Source organism: Glycine soja, chromosome 18, assembly GCF_004193775.1.
Source record: "Glycine soja cultivar W05 chromosome 18, ASM419377v2, whole genome shotgun sequence".
Lineage (NCBI taxonomy): Eukaryota > Viridiplantae > Streptophyta > Magnoliopsida > Fabales > Fabaceae > Glycine > Glycine soja.
Window position 1 is genome coordinate 30,549,915 of NC_041019.1, and position 24,116 is coordinate 30,574,030.

General features: G+C 33.9%; 1 protein-coding gene across 1 annotated transcript; it reads left to right on the forward strand.

Moving 5' to 3' along the window:
- The first annotated feature begins 20,472 nt into the window (after positions 1–20,472).
- LOC114395871 lies at positions 20,473–23,347 on the forward strand. The gene is made up of 4 exons (XM_028357738.1): positions 20,473–20,789; positions 21,469–21,681; positions 22,666–22,836; positions 23,001–23,347. The coding sequence occupies exons 1-4, from the start codon at positions 20,784–20,786 to the stop codon at positions 23,052–23,054; spliced, it is 444 nt and encodes a 147-aa protein (XP_028213539.1). The 5' UTR covers positions 20,473–20,783; the 3' UTR covers positions 23,055–23,347.
- Positions 23,348–24,116: the final 769 nt, after the last annotated feature.

Here is a 24,116-nt window from a genome sequence, read left to right on the forward strand (position 1 = left end):
AGCCTAGTGAGTTCAACATACATAGGAAGGTTGAAAGTAAGCCCAAGGCAATCAATATTCCATGCTAAAAAAAAAATTGAAGTTTGAAATCGATGATGCTGGCAGCTTGGACATACAAACTTGTAAAAATTACTGAGAATTGGCCACTGCGAATTTTGAGCTGACATTTTTACTGAATTTTCTAGACATCTGGAAAAAAAGTTATAAAAAACGAACCAAGTGATTTGGATGAAATGAAAAAATACTAAAAATCACACAAGTTGGCAGAAAAATCAGTATCCAGAAAAAAAAAAAGGTGAAAGGGAAGTGTGCTTGTTGTTTTGGCTCAAAATTTATTCTATAATTGGTGCCTATTTTATACCAATCCTAGTTCTGAAATTTCAATTAAAAATTAGTGTGAAAACAAGTACCAAAGCTAGAGGTTTTATGAGTCTTTTTTTTAGTTTTCTTTTTACTCTACTCTAGAGTCATTCTAAGTTTCTCTTTGAGTCCTAGCTTGCTTCTATGTCCTTTTCATCGCTTTAATTGTTGAATAATCCTTGAAAAATTGTCTTGCTAAAAATCCATTGGTTTGGCTTTCATTTCATTTTTTTTTTTGTCATTGGTTATTGCTTGTCTCTTTGTTTCCTTGTTTGTGAGTTGCCATATTGGGAATTGGAAAGGAGGATTTGTGCCATCCCTTGAAGAATTTGAGTCAAGAAGAAAGGGGCCAACCACCTTAAGAGCTATTGGACTAAGAAGCACTCCAAATTGAGTGAATCACCAAAGAGAGAACAAACACTAAAATTTAGGACCTTTTTGTAAATTTGTAATTGACAATTTACTTACCTTCATTGCTTTCAAATTTTGTAACAAGAAGGCCTTTCATTGGAAGTAAGTTGGGAGCCTCCAATAGGTCACCCTACTTCCATTTGTGTGTAATAATTTTAGACAATTTTTCCTTAGGATAGTGAGTGTTTTGTTGGAAACCTTAAATGTGGTCATCCAAACACTCTTAGGATTCGCCTAGTTTACATTTCTTAATTACTTTCATAGCTTATTTCCTTTACCTTCCATTGTCAAACCACCTAGATAGCTTGCCTTTTACCAATTAGTTTTTACCTTATTTTTCACACCTCTTTTTGTGTTTATTTTGGCTAGTTTCAACCATAGTTTCTTTTACCTTTTGTTTTCAAACCCCGAACAAGAAAAAACCACAACTTAGAAACCAACATGAGTCTTCATTCTTCATCTAGTATTAATGGTGAGGGTTCTACTCCTAAGGACCCCTTGTATAAGATATTAGATGAGTTGAAATCCCTTAAGTTGTGGAAAGAAAAACAAGAGAGAAAAGAAAAAGGAAAAAAAAGAGTGAAAGAAATAAGTCAAGATGAAAAAGAGAAAATAAGGGAAGAAGAAAGAAAGAAACTACTAAGAGTTAAGAAAAAAAACATGCCTCTTATAGTAGTCATAACTCTTGCAAGAGCCTAAGTGAAGAACTTCATGACTATTATGAAGGAAGGCATAGGGCACATCTTAGACCTCACTCCCATTGGAGAGAAAAGGAAAGAAAGCCTCAAGAGGCTAACATTAACCTCCCATACCTCCATGGGAAGGACAATGTAGAGGCTAACCTAGATTGGGAAATATGGGTAGAGCAACAACTTAAAAGGAAGTCTACTTAAAAATATAATGGCTCTCACTCTTATCCAAAGAAAAACTAAGGGCAAGGCATCTTAGGGGTGACACCTTCGAAGCCCAAAGATGATAAGGGAAAGACAATAGAAAAGCCACCCCTTAAGGCTAGTATGCAAGAGAAGACTAGCTCCATAAAGTGTTTTAAATGTCATGGAAGAGGACACATTACTTCTCAATGCCACACCAAGAAACCATGATTATGAGGGGCCAAGACATTTATAGTAGCCAAGATGAGGCTACTACTTCATCTTCCTTTAGTGAAAGTGAAGAAGCAAAAGGGGAAGAATCTAGTAAAGAAATCTACCACCAAGGAGAAGGACAACCTTTAATGGTTAAGGAGGAGTGTAAGGAGGTAAGTGTCTCCTCCAAGAGGTTAGCTATGAAGGAAACTCATTTTGAAATAAAGACAAATATTAAAGAAACTTCCCCTCTTAGACAACCTCCACATCTTCTCCTTTGTAAAAAGACACTTGTTAGCACTCCACACCTCTTAGGCTTGAGGTTATTCCTCAAGTAAAGAAGTTGTTGGATGAGGGTTTGGTTTGTAAGAGCTTAAATCCTTGTGCTTTGTTGGTTCACGAAATAGGTATTATTAGACACCAAATCCCTAAAATAAGTGATATGATGAATGTGTTGAATGTTGCAACCCTCTTTTGTAAAATCAGTCATGCACCTAACATCTTCATGATTCATGTACATAGGGACTCATTAGGTAGGATTGTTCTTATTTTTGGTTTTAATACAAACCTAGGTGCTCATATGGGACACCTTAGGTTTGTCGTACTTTTTTGTAGGAATAATCGACATGAAAATACAGAAAAATGTACTTTTTATTGCATTACTTTCCTTAATTTTTTAAATAGTGATCAAGGGGTTCCCATGGACCCTAAGAGAATAAAGGTCATTCCCGATTGGCCTACTCCACCAAGTATAAAGGAAATATGAGGCTGCCATGACTTAACAAACTTTTACAAAAGGTTTGTCCCATATTTTTCTATACTTGTAGCACCACTCATTGGGTTGGTGAGGAACCATGTTCCCTCATGGGAAGATGCCCATAAAAAGGGTTATCAAACCTTACCCTACTCTAACATACCCAACACCACTAATATATATGTTTTTATTCTTTTTACATGTGTCAAGGGAAGGAGCCCAGAGTATAAGGAACCTCAGGATTTGAGGTCAAATCCTTTCCAAGGTGGAGGGGATGATGCAACCCTACCCCCCCCCCAAGGGTATTGGATAGAAGAATCCAAGAGGATTGGGCTATAGCTACTAATGAAGGCCCTAGGGTTCTCATGAACCTCAGGGTAGATTTTTTAGCCCATGGGCTAAGATTGGGTCCACTCTTCTTTGTAAATATTAGAATAGGTTTTTTTCTTCTTTTGGGCCTTGTATTTTGGCCATTCTAGTAGTATAGGGTTTTAACCTTGTATTTCAGGGCATTTTGAGTAGTCTTTGTAGTAGGAACTTTTTTTTGTATTTTCATGTATTTTGTCATGGGGGTGAGCTTAGCTATTATAGGGGGTGCGTAGCTAAGCTCTAGCTTCTCATCTCAAGGAGGTGAGCTTAGCTATTAGAGAGGTGTGTGTAGCTAAGCTCTAGCTTCTCTAGGAATCTTCTCAAGGAAGCTTCTCAAAGAGGTGAGCTTAGTTATTAGAGAGGTGTGTGTAGTTAAGCTCTAGCTTCTCAAGGAAGCTTCTCAAAGAAGCTTCTCAAGGAAGTTTCTCAAGAAAGCTTCTCAAGGAAGTTTCTCAAGGAAGCTACCTAGGCTATAAATAGAAGCATGTGTAACACTTTTTGTACCTTTGATGAATGAAAGTCTTATGAGACACACTTCAAAGTTCCACTTTTCTCCCTCTTTTATTCCTTCAATTTCATGCTCCCCCCTTCTCTCTTTCTTTTCCTCCATTAAAGCATCCTCTTCAAGCTTCTTATCCAAGGCACATTCTTGGTGGTGAAGTTCGTTCTTCCATGGCTTATTCCCTAGTGGATGGTGTCTCCCCTCTCCTCTTCTCCTTTGCCTTTCGCTGCATCTCCATGGTGGAAAATCACCATTGAAGGACTTCATTGAAGCTCAAAGATCCAGCCTCTATAGAAGCTCCACAAGCAAGCTTCCATCAGTTTAGCCAGCCATTACAGAAAAACCCTAACACAAATGAGATTGAGAGTACATAATAATTGTTCCTTACACAAGAAGGGGGATCCCTCCTCCTCTTCTTAGCACCTCACAATCACTCTACAACTCACTATTCTCTCTCTAATTCAAGAACCCTAGGCTTCTCTGCAAAGCTGCTCCTCTTGCTGCCTCCAAAGCTTCTATCTCGAAATTAGCACTATGGTGTACTTGCTCTGGAATTCTGTACTGCTTGCTAAAATTCTGTACCCTAATTTTTCACAAGACAGGCTTTAAATAGGCTTTGAATCTACGACGTTGCGCTTAGTGCCACCCTCGCGCTTAGCGCGAGTTAGTGGATTTGAGCTTAACGTCAGTCATGCGCTGAGCCTGGCTAAAGACAACCATCACACTTAACGAGCGGATCTTAGGCTTAGCACGCGGCCTTGATATTTATGCTCTACCAGATTCTTCTGTCGCGCTAAGCGCGCTGAAGTTGCGCTTAGCGTTGGATGCGCATTGAGCCCAAATGGTGAGCTGAGTGTAACAACCCGCCTCGTCGCTACAATATCACCACTCTAATAACTCATGAAATTAAATTCTTCTTCTTTCTTTTATGAAAACTTCATTATTTTTTCTTATGAAAATCATAGTAAATTTGAATTTCACCAATATATATACATATATATATATATATATGTCCCCAAACACGCACCAATGTTTAACCGAATACATGAATATTAATATAGTAGTTCAGTACACATCATACACATAATGAAGATTAAACCAGTTCGTAGATATAATTAAAATCTGTGATTTACATCCTTAATCCAACAAAAGAAATAATGAACCACTATGGAGGAGTTGATTAATAAAACACAACTCTCTCCCCAAAATAATCCCAACGTCATCTCGTCGGCTTGGCGGTTCCTCAACAGAATCTCATCCCTGCACCCTACTACTGTCATTTTGCTCCCACGAACAAGGTTCGCAATCATCACAAGTATCAACCACACGATACAAAATTGCAAGGGTGAGTTCATTATAAAAAGAACCAATGTTAAATGCAAATAATCACAATTAGCAAGAAAACATAAGCAAACATCATGAGCTTACACAACCTTCATTATCCAACACTCACATCCAATGATTATTCATTGTCCACATTCAACAATTACACATCATCCATATTCAACAATTACTCATCATCCATATTCAACAATTACTCATCATCCATCCATGGATCCAATCAAGACGGCACAGAATGATGCATGCACCTGACTCAACTCTCAGATGCAATGTGGTATGTACCAACAACCAAATCCCAGGAAATAGCTTAAGCGTGTCCACACGACACTCTCACTTAGGAAACCATGCAGATTTCGTTGAGACCACCCGGTTGTGCATGTAACTGCCCCCCCCCCCCATAGGTGATCAGCCTGGGGCCAAAAGGAGTTCCCTACCAGGTGACAAGCCTCCTTAGTACAAAGTACACTCTGCCATAGTTATTCTATTTCCTGTGTCGTATGAGCTATGAACATAGCCAAAAGCAAGTGCCAAAGACCATGGACCAATTAAAGCGCCTATGCATCCCCTCATAAATGCATAGATTCTTTAACCACGCTTGTCACCCACGTCTGGGCCATCCGACAAGGTCAGTGCACTCCACCCCCCATGAACATACACTACATACGATGTATGAACATGGCCCAAAGCAAGTGCCAAAGACCCTGGAAGGTTAGTGCACTTCGCCCCCCACGAACATACACAACATCCAACGTATGAACATGGCCAAAAGCAAGTGCCAAAGACCCTGGAAGGTCAGTGCACTCCACCCCCCATGAACATACACAACATCCAACATATAAACGTGGCCAAAAGCAAGTGCCAAAGACCATGGAAGGTTAGTGCACTTTGCCCCCCACGAACATACACAACATCCAACGTATGAACATGGCCAAAAGCAAGTGCCAAAGACCCTAGAAGGTCAGTGCACTCTGCCCCCCATGAACATACACAACATGCACATGCCAAAGCATTTCCAACATCAATCAACATTCCATTTTCACATCATTCTTAACATAGACATCATCTCATCTCAATGACGTTATCAACATGACAGCGACCTCATTTCATGTTCACATAATCATCAACAATACCATCAATTCATGTTGGCATGGTGTTTATTAACGTCATCGCAAATCAATATCATCATAAACATCAACATCACCACATATCAATTAAAGTCACCAATAGCGACATCAACAATGAGTCTCATTCCGCATGTAAATATATTTTCCATGCCTGAGGTTCACACTCCCCAAGTCTTCAAACAACACCAGTTTAATAAACAACAATGTTACTCATCAACAATAGATATACTGCATCCCATTCATTAAAACATAGTTTTTCTTGAAAGAAAATCAGCATGCAATAGGGACAGGCGGATATTCTCATAGCTAGGTTCCTTGACCCTAACTATGGTGTCAAAATGGTAAATTTTATAATAACTCCCCTCACCTATCGTTAGCTCTCCGTCAGTTCTTCTTTGCGTCACTTAGAGGTCTCTCTCTTGTTCGTGCTTGTCGGTCCAACGTAAGTCTCTATTACGCCAAAACGAAAGGAATTTAGCATAGGCTTCAAAAACAAGATCAAAGGCAACATTCGGGGTCAAATACCACTGTCAAAACATAAGGGATTGAGGGGTATTTTGGGTTCTATAAAAAAGAAACATCTTTTTTGAAATTCCGATCACGCCAATGCGACCGGGGTTCAGTGAATGCCGCAAAAACAACCTCAATGTTATAAAAAGATAACTTTTACAATGTCTCATTCTCTAGGGTTTTTCAAAGGAAGTTTAAAAACACCCCATTATGGTACCCAACACATAAGAGACACTAAGAGGAACTCAAACTAGTTAGGAGAAGGCTTAGAAGTCAAGGTTACCTCAGAGAAACTTTGAAATAGAGGATTGAGGGATTTTCTCCATTGAATCTTCGAGGAGGATTCTGAGGATTCTGCCCCGATTAAAGTGTTCCTCTTGGTGTGGGGGTTCAACGGCAAGCAACGGCGGCTCACGGCGGCCACCGGTGGTCTTGGGTGGTGGAAAATAAGGTTTTAGGGTTTGGGGGACGTTTTTAGGGGAAGAAGAGAGTGAAAATAATGTTTTTCATGCTAAGAACGTATTTATAACCTGCAACTTTCGCTTAGCGGGCCTTCTGGGCACTCAGCGCACTTCCTCTCAGCTAGAGTTGGGCTTAGCGCAGCTTTGGGCCGCTCAGCGCAATTCCCCTCGGTTGGAATTGCGCTTAGCGCGCCTTTCTCGCTTAGCGGGAGACCAAAATTTATTATTTTCAAGATCCCAATGGTCAGACTATAGAAACTTATCTTAGGGATATCCAGACAAAATTTGAAGACGATCCAACGGTTAACGAATCTGGTATCACGATTTCATTGAACTAGGTTTTGGTAAAATCTAAAATCTCATACTTTCAACTTAGCTCAACAAAACTCCACATAACTCAACATCTATATCAAGAGATTCACACATGACTAGTTCAAGGCATACTTCCACTCATTCAAGTATATCATGTAGTCAAATAACACAACAAAATAATCAAACATCAAATATAATTACTAATAATATATATATATATATATATATATATATATATATATATCAAGGTGTTACACTGAGCACAACTGCCACTTTTAGCACTTCAAGACTTGGCCTCTTTTAACCTGAAATTGAACATATTTCATCATTAAATCAAATGAAAAATATTCTAGAGACAGTTATAACAATAAAATAAGATTTATTTACAAATCCCTACAAAATAACTATAAATTGGGGAAACTATACAAGTTTTTGGAAAAAGTTTTCTTTACAAAAGTTAGTCGTATAAGACGACTAATAGTTTTGCTTGAATTTCTAATTCTCATAACATATGATTCATGGAGGTGATATAGGCATTCTTTCTTTCTTTACATTTTTTAGCCATTGGCCAAATAGCTATCCCCAATGTACATTATTTTTTGTCATTTGCAAGCCCTTTGAGCCAGACACTTGATTTTTATCAGAACACTAACCTAGGATGAAAGTTTCCTACCTTACCTTAGGATAGGAGAGTAGGGGTGTTTTTCAGGGGAGATTTCTATCATTTTGTGGCTAGTTGTGGGTTTTGAAGGAAGTTAGATATTTATCAGGAAAGAAAAAAATCAAAAATGGAAAATAGCAAAAAGAAAAAAGAAAAGAGAAGGAAAAACAAGTTCTTTGGAATAAACAAATATCTAAACCATGTACAAAGTTGTTGTAAAGAGTAAAAAGGAAGAAAAATAATAATAACTTGGTCAAGACATGAAAGGATAGGAAGTGATCGCTCATTTAAGTTACTAGCCAAATTTTTATGCCTACTTTCCTATTCATGTAGAAGCAAAGCTTCATGATGAATCAAGAGTGATTCAAAGATGTTTTGATGATAACAAAGATGATAACAAAAGATGATGAAAAAAAGCTCAAAGGTCAATCAAAGAATGAGTTCAAGATATTCAAGATAGAATCAAGAACACTTCAAGATTCAAGAGGAAAGTTGATTTCAAGAATCAAGATTCAAGAGATCAAGATTTCAAGAATCATGATTCAAGAGATCAAGATTCAAGACTCAAGATTCAAGAATCAAGAGAAGGCTTAATCAAGATAAGTATGAAAAGGTTTTTTTTTCAAAAATTGAGTAGCACATGGATTTTTCTCAAAACATGTTTACCAAAGAGTTTTTACTCTCTGGTAATCGATTACCAGATTGTTGTAATCGATTACCAATAGCAAAATGGATTTGAAAAAGTTTTCAAATGAATTTACAACGTTTCAATTGATTTCAAAAAGCTGTAATCGATTACAATGTTTTGGTAATCGATTACCAGTGCCTTTGAACGTTGAAATTCAAATTCAAATGTGAAGAGTCACATCCTTTCACATAAAAGCTTTGTGTAATTGATTACACTGATTTGGTAATCGATTATCAGTTATTGTTTCTGAATAAAACAAAAGATGTAACTCTTCAAATGGTTTTTTGACTTTTTCAAATTGGTTTTAAGTTTTTCTAAAAGTTATAACTCTTCTAAATGGTCTTCTTGGCCAGACATGAAGAGTCTATAAAAGCAAGGCTTTGGTTTACTTTTCAATATACTTTTCCAATCAATCTTACACAATCCTTTACAAGCCTTGAATCTCTTTGAACTTCTTCTTCTTTTTTGTGCCAAAAGCTTTCCAAAGTTTTCTGGTTTTCTAAACCTTGAAAACTTGTGCTATTCATTCTTTTTCATCTCTTCTCCCTTTGCCAAAAAGAATTCGCCAAGGACTAACTGCCTGAATTCTTTTTGTGTCTCTCTTCTCCCTTTTCCAAAAGAACGAAGGACTAACCGCCTGAATTTTTTTGTGTCTCCCTTCTCCCTTGTCAAAGAATTTAAAATGACACAGTCTGAGAATTCTTTTGATTCTTCCCATTTCCTTATACGAAAGTGTTCAAAGGACTAACCGCCTGAGAATTCTTTTGTATCCCCATTCACAAAGTATCAAAGGTTTAACCGCCTGAGATCTTCGTCTTAACACATTGGAGGGTACATCCTTTGTGGTACAAGTAGAGGGTACATCTACTTGGGTTTGACTGAGAACAAGAGAGGGAACATCTCTTGTGGATCAGTTCTAGTGGAGGGTACATCCACTAGGTTCAAAGAGAACCCTTGTGGATCTTTACTTGTAAAAGGATTTTTACAAGATTGAAAGAAATCTCAAGGACCGCAGGTCGCTTGGGGACTGGATGTAGGCACGAATTGTTGTCGAACCAGTATAAAAACTCTTGTGTGTTTGTCTCCTTCTTCCCTAGTCTTTTACTTTCCACTATGCATTTTAATTTCCGCTTTTACTTTTGGTTAAGTTTCTCTTCTACTCCTTATTCTCTTAACAACGTAAGTAAAAGCCTTAGAAGAGTAAATTTTTAATTAGTAAAGGTTTAGGAATAATTAATTCAACCCCCCCCTTCTTAATTATTCTGAGGCCACTCGATCCAACAATTCACCCAAAAAAACAACCAAAAACAAAACCAAAGCAACCGAAGCCAAAATTTCCTACAGGTCCAACCTTAAAAAGACCTATTGATCCATGATGATTATGCGCATTATCCATGATTTGATGGGAAATGACTTGCAAAATCAATCTATGACATATCTGTGATTTGGAAAAGAGATGAAACACTTGCCTGTGTTAAGTTTTATACACCTTTGAACGATTTTCCTCTATTTGATTGAATCCAATGTTTCTTCTTATGCTCTTTAGAAACAAAATGCAAAAATGTCTTAATCTCATTCTTGGTTCTGAGAATTCTATCTTTATGCTTTCATTACTCATTGTTGCATTTTTTAAAAAAAATGTTGTTCTGATTGGTTAGGGGGTTTGGTTCTTTACCAATCATGTTCATATGTGTTGAAGCATACTTGTTTTATACTCATACTATTGTCATTTTTAGTTTTTCTTCCAAGTGTTGAAACAAGACTTTAATGTCTTCTATTTTTATGCCTTTCAAGACTTCAATGTCTTCCATTTTTATGCTTACAAGACTTCAATGTCTTCCGTTTTTATGCTTTCAAAGACTTCAATGTCTTCTTTCTTTTACGCTTTCAAAGACTTCAATGTCTTCTTTCTTTTACGCTTTCAAAGATTTCAATGTCTTCTGCTTTATAATTTATAAGACTTCAATGTCTTCTGTCTTTTACACTTTCAAATACTTCAATGTCTTATGTCTTTTATGCTTTCAAATACTTCAATGTCATATGCTTTATGATTTATAAGACTTCAATGTCTTCTATCTTTTTCACTTTCAAAGACTTCAATGTCTTCTGTCTTTTATACTTTCAGAGACTTCAATGTCTTTTGTCTTTTACACTTTCAAAGACTTCAATGTTTTCTATCTTTTACACTTTCAAAGATTTCAATGTCTTCTGTCTTTTACACTTTCAATGACTTTAAATGTCTTTTGTTTTACAATTTTCAAAGACTTCAACGTCTTCTGCTTTTTATTTTCATAGGACTCAATGTCCTCTATCTTTATCTTTCATAGGACTCAATGTCCTTGTCTTTGTGTTTCTTAGGACTCAATGATGTAAGCTCCATTGGAGCTTGTAGGCCTAGGATCTTCTTCATCAATGGATTCGTTTGCTTCTTGGAAGATGAATGGCAGTAGAATGGAGAAGGAAGAGAGAGAGGAGATGCCACTTCAAGGAGAAGATGAGTCTAGAAGAAGCTCACCACCATAGGAGGCCAAAGATAAGAGCTTGGAGGAAGAAGGAGATGAATGAAGGGAGAGGAAGAGAAGAGCACGAAAGTTTTTGCTCTAAAAGAGCTCTGTAATCTGAAGTTTAATTTTCAAATGATCAAAGTTGAAAAAATGCACACACATGGCCTCTATTTATAGCCTAAGTGTCACATAAAATTGGAGGGAAATTTAAATTTCTATTCAAATTTTACTTGAATTTGAAATTGAATTTGTGGAGCCAAAATTTCACTAATTATGATTAGTGAATTTTAGCTATGGTTCAGCCCACTAACCCAAGATCAAGTCCAAGATTCTCTACTAAGTGTGCTTAGGATGTCATGAGGCATGTAAAGCATGAAGGACATGCACAAAGTGTGACTATATGATGTGGCAATGGGGTGTAGCAAGCAAATGCTCACCTCCCCCTCTAAAATTTAATTGGATTGGGTTTCCCCCAATTTATTTAAATTTATTTACCAACACACACATCAAATATTCACTTAATGCATGTTAAATTACAAAACTACCCCTAATACAAAAACTAGTCTAGGTGCCCTAAAATACAAGGGCTGAAAAATCCTACATTTCAAGGGTACCCTACCTACATTATGGAGCCCCAAATACAAGGCCCAAAAATAATGAAACCTTAATCTAATATGTACAAAGATAAATGGGCTCATGCTTAGCCCATAGGCCCGAAATCTACCCTAAGGCTCATGAGAATCCTAGAGCCTTCTCTTGCATCTCTGGCCCAATCTACTTTGAGTCTTCTATCCAATGCCCTTGTGGGGTAGGATTGTATCACTCAACATCCTCTATTTTTATGCTTTCAAAGACTTCAAGTGTCTTATGCTCTTATGCTATAGGACTCCAATGTCCTCCATTTTATGTTTTGTAGGACTTCAAGATCCTCTGTTTGATGTTACAAGACTTCAACGTCCTTTTGCTTTTTTTGATTTTGCTTCTTTTGTTTTCTCTGGCATCTAGTTGAAAAGCTGGATCACTTGAGTGAAATTAGTGTCATTATTTTTACTTATCTCTTATTTTTAATAAAAGATAAGTAAATAAGAGATAAGTAAAGAGGGGCAACTGTCAGACCCTAATTTCATCAGGATATGATGTTTTTATCATTCACCTGTGATGTTTTGATCATTACTAACTAAATTATGGTGTTTGGCACTGGTTGCAATGCAAGGTCGAGGGATCGCTTAAGTTGATGTTTGATTGTCAGGTCCAGGAACAAAAACAACAAGAAAGGGGGCAAAATGGCCATTTTTTGGATGTTTCTAGGCCTGAGCTCGCCTAGCTAGCATCTGGCTCACCTGGGCCATGGAATGCCTTCATCCTTAAGCAACCAGCCCGCCTGGGCAAGCTCCTGCTAGCCTGGGTGAGCTAATACCTTCAGCTGTAAGAAACCAGCTCACCTGGGTGAACTTCCCTTGCACCAAATGGCCTTTTCCTATAAATAGCCATGCAGGGGAAGGGTCTCATAGGTTGATTCTCTAAGGAACAGAAGGAAAAACACAGGAAGAGGAAGAAAAGAAGAATAAAGCGAAGCCGAGGCACTGTCGAATCGTGACCGTGGATCATTTCCTACATCATTTCTCTTGCTAGCCTTGTACCCTGTGCAACAGTCGATTAAATTTTCTAAAGATTTTGATGTAATCTATGTACCCTTATTAGGTCCTTTGTGAGATTATGTGTGCATTTATCTTCTTCACTTATCATTGGTAATTTCATTTTATTTGTAAGGCTTGGTTCTAATCGGTCACTAGTGCCATGAAATTGGTTTTTTTTAGTATGACTAGAAAGAAATAAACAAAACCAAAATGAAAAAAATCAATTCACAATCAAGCTTCTTTTCGTCAAATATCACTTAAGATTGTTTCAAGGATCAACGCCTAAATGGTTCTCTTTGCTTTTTTTCAAATGAATTAAAACATTGTTTCAAGGTCCAACACCTTAACGACTTTTTGTTCGCATTAAAAATGAATCTTGCAAAAAGAAACATGAATATTCTTATTAAAGAACTACATAGGTCTGATTTCCTCATTGCACTTGGGGATACGTAGGAGCAAGGGCAACACCCTTGTCGATTAAAAAAAAATTTAAAAAAAAATAAAGGAGGAAAATAAATAATATTGAAGTCACGTTTTGCACACTCAATTAAAGGCTACCATCCCTTGTGACGGGCGCGAGGGGTGCTAATACCTTCCCTATGCGTAAACAACTCTTGAACCCCTTCTTTTCAAAGTTCGCAGACCTCTTTTGGTTTTTCTGACGTTTTCCTTGAATAAGGTGACGACTCCAACTCGTTTTCTCCTTAGGAGATAAATGTGCTTTTATTTTTTTTATTTTCTTTCGTTGTCCCGTCCTAAGGTAGGTTGCGACAACATCCACACCCATGCCTGCCCCATATGCCTCGCCACCGCCTTCGTTTGCTTCCTCTCCTGCCAACAAACAAAAAGCCTAACTTCATTTTCTCTTCCTTTTCAAGATCTCGAAATGTTGAAACCCTAGAGCAACATCGGAGCCTGGGCAGCCAATTCCGAGCAACCATTTTATTTTAGTTTTGTTACCTCGTAATGTTGTGTTCTAGTCCTAACTCTTAATTGTTTTTCGTGTTGTGCAATGTCAGGTTTTCCACAAATCAAGATTGGTGGAGTTTATTTCGACCATGGCGGTGGGGTGGAACTCCCAGCTCATAGTGGAGACGTGGTCACAGGGAGGACTTATTGCCACCACCGTGGGGTTAGCGGTGGTGAGGTCTCACACGTGCAGAAGACACATGTGCATAGTTTCCGATGAGTGAACGAGGTCGAAGTATGCAGAGAGGATAAGCAAGGTGGGAGTGACGACAGATATCGTGGTTGGGGAACGCAAATTCAAACTCCAGGGTTTCATATGGCAGAGCCTTGTGGCGAAAGGTTCTTCGCTGCGCATTGTTCTTTCGACGTTTCTTCTTGTGGGGAAGGGACTTGACATGGCACAAACGTGTAGCTTCTCATTTTATTTGAGCCTTGCATAGCATATTCCCCTTTTATGTTTGAATGATTCTTGTTTCGTATCCAAACTCACTAACAATCTGTTAGAGGTGCCTCTAAAACCTATTAGCATGATAGCGTAATTTCACATTTTTATTATCCTAGGATTCTCTATTCCATTGCCTTAAATGGAAGATCTGAAAAGATAATGAACATGTTTGGATATAATTACTACATTCTTGAGGGAATAATGTATAGATAATCCTGCTATAAAAATAATGATGATGACAACTCATCTCGAAGCAAGGGGCTAAAGCAAAAAAGACATAATTTTCCATTTCCAACATCAATATTGTGCCTGTATTTACCATTCCATTTAAAATTCCTTGTTTGTTTTGTCTTACTTGAAAGCATTTACAGCTCTGGATTTAGTTACTGTACATCGGTACATATCATTTTCATTTACTACTGATGTAATAATTTTAATAAAATTATACCAGTAAATGGCTGAAAAGTCAAAAAGCATTCAAAATTTATCTATATATGTTTTGAAAGGAACTCCTTTTCAAACTATAAGTGACATTATGATCCTGTACATTCAAAATTATTTTTTAAGAAATGTTAATAGGAGACAGAGTTTTGAGAGGGAGGAGTGGAGGGAGTATCATTTTAATGTGAAGCTAAATATCATAGGTTCTAGTAAATATTAGTCAGGTATAAAGATCATGTGTACTGCTTTCGTAAATACTCACTGAATACGATATCAACTTTAGCATTTTTCTTCCAATAGGATGTTGTTTTTATGAGAAATGAATTGGCGTTGCTTTGAATAGCAAAGCAGTAAGGAGTGCATGATAGCAACTGATTTGAAATTGTGAAACTGTTTATTTATTTGGCAGGGACTTTATGGACCCTCTATTGTCCCCAGCTTCTAAGGTTTTGAATAACTGGTTTGAGGTAATCTTATGGTTTTAAATTTTAATTGCTTTTCATTTAGATATTCAACTTCAAAGTTCAAACTCTCTGACTGTATCTCATAAAATTGAACACATCTTAATGCTCTAATGTTGTAGCTTTTGTTTGTGTTCATATCTCATGTCTCAGAAGTTTTCTGAACTTCCTTTTATTATTTTTTATTTTTTTTTTTATATATCCTTAATGCTGGCCAGTGTCCACACCCCAGGAAGTGGCCAAAAGTGTTGCTAAAATTCTAAAACTGGCTACAAATTCTAACTTCTTGGGCACCAACACTTGCCATTATAGCATCTACTAATATGAACCAGGAATTAGTGCCCAACGATGTCCTCCCTGATGATTTTGTTTGTGCCATTAAGCACATTGATTAGATGTAATTTTTATCTGTTTTGTCCTCATTCTATGTGTGAAAAAATGTGCTTTATTAGATGTAATTTTTGTCTAAATCATGGCATCAACTAACTGCTCTTGATTCTAGTTATTAAGTTTATATATTTCAATGCTTGAATATTGGATACCTTGTTCTAATTAGAGGACTTGTTTTCCGTAGGTTGTACTTTTTTAAAAACCATTCATAGTATTTTTGCTCTACTATTGTGTAAAATTAAAACATATTTAGTGTCATGGACTATCATCAAGCTTAACTGTTGTACTTTAACTGAGATGATATTTTGCGTGATGGAAAAGAAATATTTATTCAGGTAAATTTCCATGACTCTAGTGTAGGCTTATCTACTTAGTTCCATGTCCGTAATAAAATAATTTTAAGTCAAAGTTGTGTTATAGTGATCAGGTTAATGTTGTTGCTATTGGAACAACCAAATCATCCCGAATTTCATTTTCTTTATTCTTTCTATTTTCTTTATTGAAGTATTTATTCTTTGCAATCCAATAATATTGTTTAATTGCAACGATTTGATGTACATTAATTCTAAGCACAGCTAGGGAACAAGTTCACGAATCTCATTATTTGTGGAAACTAGCTATAATTGACATATGAATAATAGTATAATACCTTTTTTTTTAAGGGAAAGATACGGATAATAGCTAAACATACTTTCCTTTCCTAAATGGTTTTGATAATGTTCTTTAATTAAAATTATAATCATGAGATGAAGTTTTAAGTTTTTTTTTTTTTTAGAAACTAGCATAAAAGTAGACACTATCGTTCCTGTTTGTGCTTTTTATTTTTTGGAAATTAACTTTTTTTATATGTAGTTAGTGTGATATTTTTTTTATCAATGTATAATTAGATTTTGAAATAAAATAATAAGTGGTTTACATTATAATAATAATTAAAAGATAAAAATGTATTAAAAACAGTGAAGATTGCCAACAGGAACTTGAACAATTGAAGTAACTAGGGTTCCAAATGCTTGTTAGATTTTTTTTTAGTTATCTTTTCAGCATATAGTTGTAGGTATATGTAAAGTTAGTTGTTTTTGACAATGATTATGTATATTCATGTAATCAAAATCATTTATTTAATTTTTTACCTAGTTGAAGGTAATACTGAAGCAATATATTATGCATATTCTGTTGATAATTAGTATTTTTTATTTTTTTTATAATCACAAATATCATCTTATTTTTAAAAATAAAGAAAATAATTTTTTTTAGAAAAATGACATTCTAAGACAGTTTTTAGACCAAAATCGTCTTAGAATCTTTAATTTTTAAAAAAATACATTCTAAGACGGTTCTCTAAAAAACCGTCTTAGAATATATACTTTCTAAGATGATTTTTTTTGTTTTAAAAAAAACATTTTAAGATGATTCTCTGAAAAACTGTCTTAAAAATTTTACCTTTATTGACAATTTTTTATAGAACCGTCACAAAAAGTGAAAACTTTCTGCGATGACGGTTAATAACCGACGTAGAATAACATTTTTAATCAACGTAGAATAGTCTCTTTGGAGTTGCGATAACAACTCCTTTGGTTTAGTGCCACACGAATTAATGTGGCAAGAATATGATGGAGAGTGGGGTCCTCATCCAAGGAGAAGGAGGAATGCATACGGTTTTTTAGTTTCAACTCGCATTCCCACTAAGATGGACAAATAAGGAAATGAACGGAAACTAGAAAAAAAATGTGAAATTTGTCAACAATAAGACCATGACAGAAAAAGTTATCCTAACATACCTTTATTTCTAACTTTTCCTTAGACAAGTATTATTATTTACGTATTTTATTTATGATGTAATGTGTTTTTTTATAAATAAATTGTTAAACAAAAAATATTATCATTTTTAAAAAAAATTAAATGACATAAACAAAAAAATTATATTTAATAAAATAATAATATTAAAATTTTTAATTATTTTATTAATGCAAAAATAATATTAAAAAAATAAGTCAATAATTTTTTTAATTTAAAAAAAACCCTTAATGAAGTCTTTTTTCCCAATCCGCACTTCTCATCCGCACAAAGAGATGCATTTTAGAATTTAATTTCAAAAGTGGTATATATTAAAAAAATAGATGACAGAGAAGGTACATTTACAGGAAAAATTCCGTAATTTTTCACTTAGGGTTGGACCAATGTGTCTAGCATAGTACTAGCAAGGAGTCACGAGCATTCACACATGCACTAAATGAGCATACATTTGCACAAAACACTAAGTTCACTGCGGGTACGCGTGTGGGGAAATAACGCTAAACCATATCTGGCAAGGGGAGCCATTGGAGTGCCACAAAAAGACGCAATTTACACCCCCGGTTCTTTCCTCGTGCTTTGTTCAGACTAATTTCACAAAGCTTTGGAGAAATTGATACTTTCCTATGTTCAAAAAGTTGCATTTAAATTGTGTTTGTTTATCTTGGAATTGTACAAAATATCATTATCAACTCTTAATTAGTTATAAGTATGTTAAAATTTATCATCAATATTTACCTAAGTAATAATAGTTTATTTTTTAAACTAAGTGATTTAAGATTTAAATTTCAATTATATAAAATAAATTTTATAAAATAAAAATATTTATCTAGTATACACTTATTATTCCTAAAAAGAATTAGTCATTAAATGTAAATCGAGTAGTTGAAACTATTTGGTAGTTGATATTAATACCATGCTGAGAAAGAAAAAATATAGTAAAATGTAAATTGAGTATATAGTTATGATTGTCAGACGTCAGTCAGTAATCTTTAACTATAGGAGATTAGGAGGCGCATTTAAAGAATGAACTGCAAAGGATATGAGTTTTATAATGGTAGTGTAGAAAAGTAAATATTATACAATTTAAAAGTCATTTTTAAGATAGCATTTTAATATGAGGCAGAAACTGACAGACAGGTTACGTCCTCTGATCATATTCCCCCTCACACATGTATATACAGACAAAAAGATAAAAATAAAATCATAGTTTATTCTTGCAAAATTGCATGTAACAGAATCTTTAAAATGTTAGTATTAATTTAATAGTTCGAACATTTTTTCCTGATATCTCGTTCGAATATTTAATCAGAAAGGTTTAAGTTGTCTTTATATTGTTTGAATGCCAGTTAGGAAATTGAAAAGTATTTTTATTCTTAACACCGAACTTGTTTGAATATCCATTAGATCACCTCTCATTTTCTTTATCCTATTTAATTTAGTATATTATTTGGTTGTCCCTCAAATTATTTATTTACTTAAGTTTGTTATTAAAGTGAGTTTCAACTCAAAGTAACATCAAGTAGTTTTTTAAATAGTTTTTTGTTAGCACTTTTAATTTGTATTTTTGCATTAACAACATGAAAGCAATCAATTTATTTCATCATCGTATGTTAAATCATAAAATATTCAAATATAAATCATGTTATAGTAAATTTATTTTTATCAGTAAACTATGCAGATATTCTTACATTTCTTCTTATTACATCCGATATTTCTCCAATTTTATACATTATTTTGAACCCCTAAGAGGATCGGTATATCATTATTTGCACTTAATTAAGAGAAGGGATTTGTGTAAAAAAATTTAAAGTTTAGAAAATTTTCTATCGAATTTAAAAAAGGAAATATCAAATATATATAATAAGGGCAAACCTCGTGGGATACGTATAATTTACTCTTTGAATTTAAGTTTAAAGTATATTTCTTATTCAAACTTATGTTTACAAATTTTACTCTAAACACATAATCTTTCTTCTTCATATTTTAATCGTGAAACTTGAGGAATTTGTATTAAATTTCCAAAAACACTTTCTGACTTTTACAACTATGTTTGGATAAAAGTTTGAAATGTACTGCTTTAAAAATTTTAATACATATTTCCAAATTCTAAAGCATAAAATAATGAAAAGAATAAATGCTTAATTAATTCTTTGAATTTGTATCTTGTAATTTTTATTTTAGTCCCTGAAACTTAAAAAAAAAAACACAAATAAGATTCTGAAATCAATCCTTTTTTTCTTATTTTGCTTCCCAGTTCGGGGACTTAAGCACTAATAATAATAATAATAATAATAATAATAATAATAATTTTTTAGGGATCAAAATAAAAAAGGATTAATTTACTGACTTAAATGAAACCAAATTTTTTTAAAAAAACTTGTTTGAGTTTTCTTTAATTTCATATTAAAATTAGAACAAGATACAAATTTAAGGACTAAGTACATGTTTGGATTAATGTTTGCAAATAACTCAAGTTTACTACAAAATTGAGTTTCTAGCTAGGAAATTTTTAATGTATAGACGTAAGCACTAATAATAATAATAATAATTTAGGGATCAAAATAAAAAAGGATTAATTTACTGACTTAAATGAAACCAAATTTTTTTAAAAAAAACTTGTTTGAGTTTTCTTTAATTTCATATTAAAATTAGAACAAGATACAAATTTAAGGACTAAGTACATGTTTGGATTAATGTTTGCAAATAACTCAAGTTTACTACAAAATTGAGTTTCTAGCTAGGAAATTTTTAATGTATGGACGTACTTTTGAAAGCAATCAAAGATGTCATGAAACTAAATGTATTCTTTAAAATGAGTTTGGAATACACAAACAGAAAACAAACATAGCCTAATTTGGCAATTTACTCTCAAGAAGAAAAAAAAAAGAATATGTTGCTTGAGGAAGAAAAAGTACTACTATTCAGCTCTACCAATTAACATCCAAATTTGCGTGTCATATGTAAACTTAACTTTAGGCTTTTATAAAAATGAATTTAGTGACAATTTTATTCTATAAGAAATTAATTTAGTTATACAACTTCTAAAATACCAAAATGCTCATGAATTAAATATTTGAAATGCTAATTATAACAACTATCACGGTGAAAAGTATATGCCAACCACCTAAATATAAATGTTGAAGAACTTGACCTCGAGAAAAGAAAAGTTGAAGAACTTGTCAAAAAACTAAAAAGCTGAAGATCAAATTTAAAATGAATCGTAACAAAAGCAACCTACCTTGCCCTCTCCTTTTCACTTTCTCGACCACTCCTCCTCACCTTGCGTCTTACCTCTCTGTCCCTCTGTCTGAAACTGTGAAACTTCGTTTTCAGGTTTTTTTTCCAATTAAAATTACTTTATCTTGCTTTAGATCCCATACCTCATACCCCATCACCCGAAACTTTTACCCTCTCTCTCTCTACCTCACACACTGTCACAACCCACATGCATTCTTCTCTTTTTAAACCACAGCCAAACACAGTCACACACACAACAAAGATATCATCCCATTTCCAAACCATTCTTTGAGACTCTGTCCTCACTACTCCCTTAGTTCAGCTACAATGGAAGTAAGTCTTTTTCTCATGTCTTCAACATTCATTAACTCATCTTCTTAATTGATATATCCTTTTTTTTTTATCAGTCTTGGTTGTTAGTATTATGTTACAATGTTAACAGGGTTGGGGCTTTGAATCACGACTTCTTCTCTCTTCGCCCATAGAGAGCTTCTAAAATTTTCAAATCAATTTAATTGTCCATAATCTTAAGTCACATAGTCTTCCTAATGCTAGAACTGACTTATGTAATTGTGAAACTAATAATCAATTAATTTGATGAAGCTATTATCAAATTTCAAGTTCAAATAAGTTTTGTTGTTTATTCTTGATTATTAAACTTTATAATCATTACAGTGTTGAATTCATTGTTTCTACTAAGAAACTTTCAATCAATTCGTTAATATATTATGTTTGATTTCTACTAAGCAATATAAAAAAAATTAAGACTAAATCACTTATCATGTCTAATTTAAAAATATTCAATACAAATGTCTCATCTTTAAAAATTTGTTTGATAATATAAAATGATTAAAACAAAAACCTAAAATTAATCTTCTGTCTTCCATCTTTGATTCAACATCAATGGGTTTGTTTACATTTATCCTAGGTTATTTGAATTATATTGATTCCTTTATGGTTTCTAATTTTTTATTTATTTATTTACTTTTACTTTTGTGTGTATGTGTAATAGGAATGCCACTACAAGAAGAGCCAGGTGCCAGCTTTTGGGAGTTGGGATTGGAACGATAACCTACATTTCACACAGTGCTTCGAGTCAGCGAGGCAAGCTGGTTTGCTACGATGTAGTTACTCTGAGTCTGAGGAACGTGACCTTTATGTTACAGGGGATTTGTACGAGAATAATGTTGTCACACCCGCCATGATCGTTGTTCCTCGCAGAAGGGTATGCATGTGTCACAAAACCTCTTCTTATTTGACATATTATGTCTGGATAAAGAAAACAAAATGTTAAGCTGCAACAAGAACTCGATCCATTTCTAATTACCTAATTTTGTTTATTGTGTATTTTGTTTTCCTTGAAAAACCAAGGAAAAAGTCAGTTTACAAAATTAAGAACTAAATTATCAATATTTGTAGTCTCAATATTCAAGAACAATTAAGGATTTTCTTTCTATTATTATTATTATTTGAATTTCCGTACTTGTGCTTGGGATTCAATCAGGATCGAGGGTATCCCATATTAATTAGATTTCAATTTCTATTCAGTATATGATTTTTGATTTAGTTATTGTAAAAATCTAAAAGTTTACTAGCTAGCTATATAATATATAATAATAATAATTTATGTTTAGAAGGACTGTAAAAGTTACTATTTGCATCCATAGATTATTTACTCTAATGATTATTTCAAGAAACATTATAGCCATCTATCCGCCTTATTTTAATTTCATATTTTTTTTTAAAAAAAAAAGAAGAAGTGAAGGGCCTGAAAAGAACATGAAATTATCAAAGTACGTGGTCACGAAAACGAAATTCAACATCCTAATCATACATGTGGGGTTAGACGGTGAGTGTTGAAAGCAATTTTGCCTTTATCTCTGATTCCTCCATGGATGGTTGGTCCCACTTTATAATGGGACCTCTTAAGTCCTAAGTCCTAATTATTAAATGACCTCCATGATCCACGCGTCAAAGAGCATGAGAAATTATTAACACGAGCGGTGGTAGTAACAAGTTTTTTATTTCTTGTGCACTAAAGATTGATGCAACAATAAACTAACCAAAGTATTGAAATTTTTATTAAATGAAGTAACTTTGTTAGATAAGATTTCATGGGTAGAGAGACACGTAGCGTCAAAGATAACTTTATGTAAAGCAAAGCAAGAATGACTTTGGTTCTTAAATTGATGTGTTTTTGACATTTCAGGCAAAGGTGGTTGACCAGCATGAAAAAGAAACAAAATTGAAGAATTGGATCAGTGATGATGTGGATAGTGAACCACCCAGCCCAACTCCACTGCCAAGGCCGACTTCAAAACCCGTTGATGAGGACTTGTACAAGATCTCACCGGGGCTTCTTTATGCCAAAGCTAAAAAGGTCAAACCCCCCACACACCCTTTTACTTTTTTAACTTGCAACTAGGATTTTTTGTTGGTCTAATTTGTTTACTTTGATTTTACAATTTTTCAACTCTTTGCATCTTTCGATAAAGTTTCGATCACTTTCTAATTTTTGTTTCTTTCTCATTTTATTGAGTGCAGAAGAGAGGGTTGTGCTTCTTTTCTAGTTGCTTGTTACCAACTTGCGTTGCTTGAAATTCAGAGAATGTGGTCGATGATAATGTACATATACGTGAGAAATAGAGGAATAGATACTTCAATTGGATGATGCTCATGTAAAAGCAACATATTTTGAGTACAAGAAGACTATTATGATAGTCATGACATTGGAATGGTCTTCTTGCCAATTTAGAGGGTGGTTTTTTGTTTCGCTTTTTTCTTTTAGTCTTTGTACTATGGGCTGAGTTGTTGTTATGACTAACTGTGTTTGAAAAGGTGTGTAAAGAATGAAAAAGAAAAAGGGTAGAGAAATTTTTTATCAGTCCCTATCAGCTAATTCTTTTGCATATACCCTATATGTTGACAAAATGATTGCTCAATGGAATGACTTGTAAAATTACCAAGAATTCGATGCGGTTACAATTAATTTTAAATTTAGATGAAGTTAAAAAAAAGGATAAATAATTATTTTTGTCCTTAAATGATAAATACAAATTTAGTTCTCCAAAGTGTCAAAAGTACAATAAATATATCCTGCCATTAACTTCATTATGTCACCATTAATAAAATAGCATACATGACACAGAGGGACGAATTTGTCACCGAAATGATTGTCAACGTGACCATCTCTAGTTGCCAGCATATGACCATATTTGTCATATAATATTTTTTTGACTTTTCATCTTCTTGCTCCGCTCATAAATGCATCCTGAAAGATAAAAATAAAAAATGTATTCCCCGAAAGAGTAAAAAAATGCAACAAATATATTCAAACGTTAATAGTAGATTGTAACTAATTATTATAATTTGAAAAAATCTATAATGATTGCGACAAAATGTTGGGAGAACTATATTACACTGGTAAGTGTCTATTTTTGTTATATAATTTTTAAGCTATCAACATAGGGAAAAAATATATTTTAATGTGAAACAATAAAAAAATCATTATTTCTGTTTAATCAAACACTATTTATTTAATTTCTTTTTTTATAATAAAATATGAATGTCTATTAGTATATGTAATGACATCAAATTATAAATTATAATAAAATTTTGTTGATTTTTAAATTATTTTTTAAAATCATATACCATTATTTT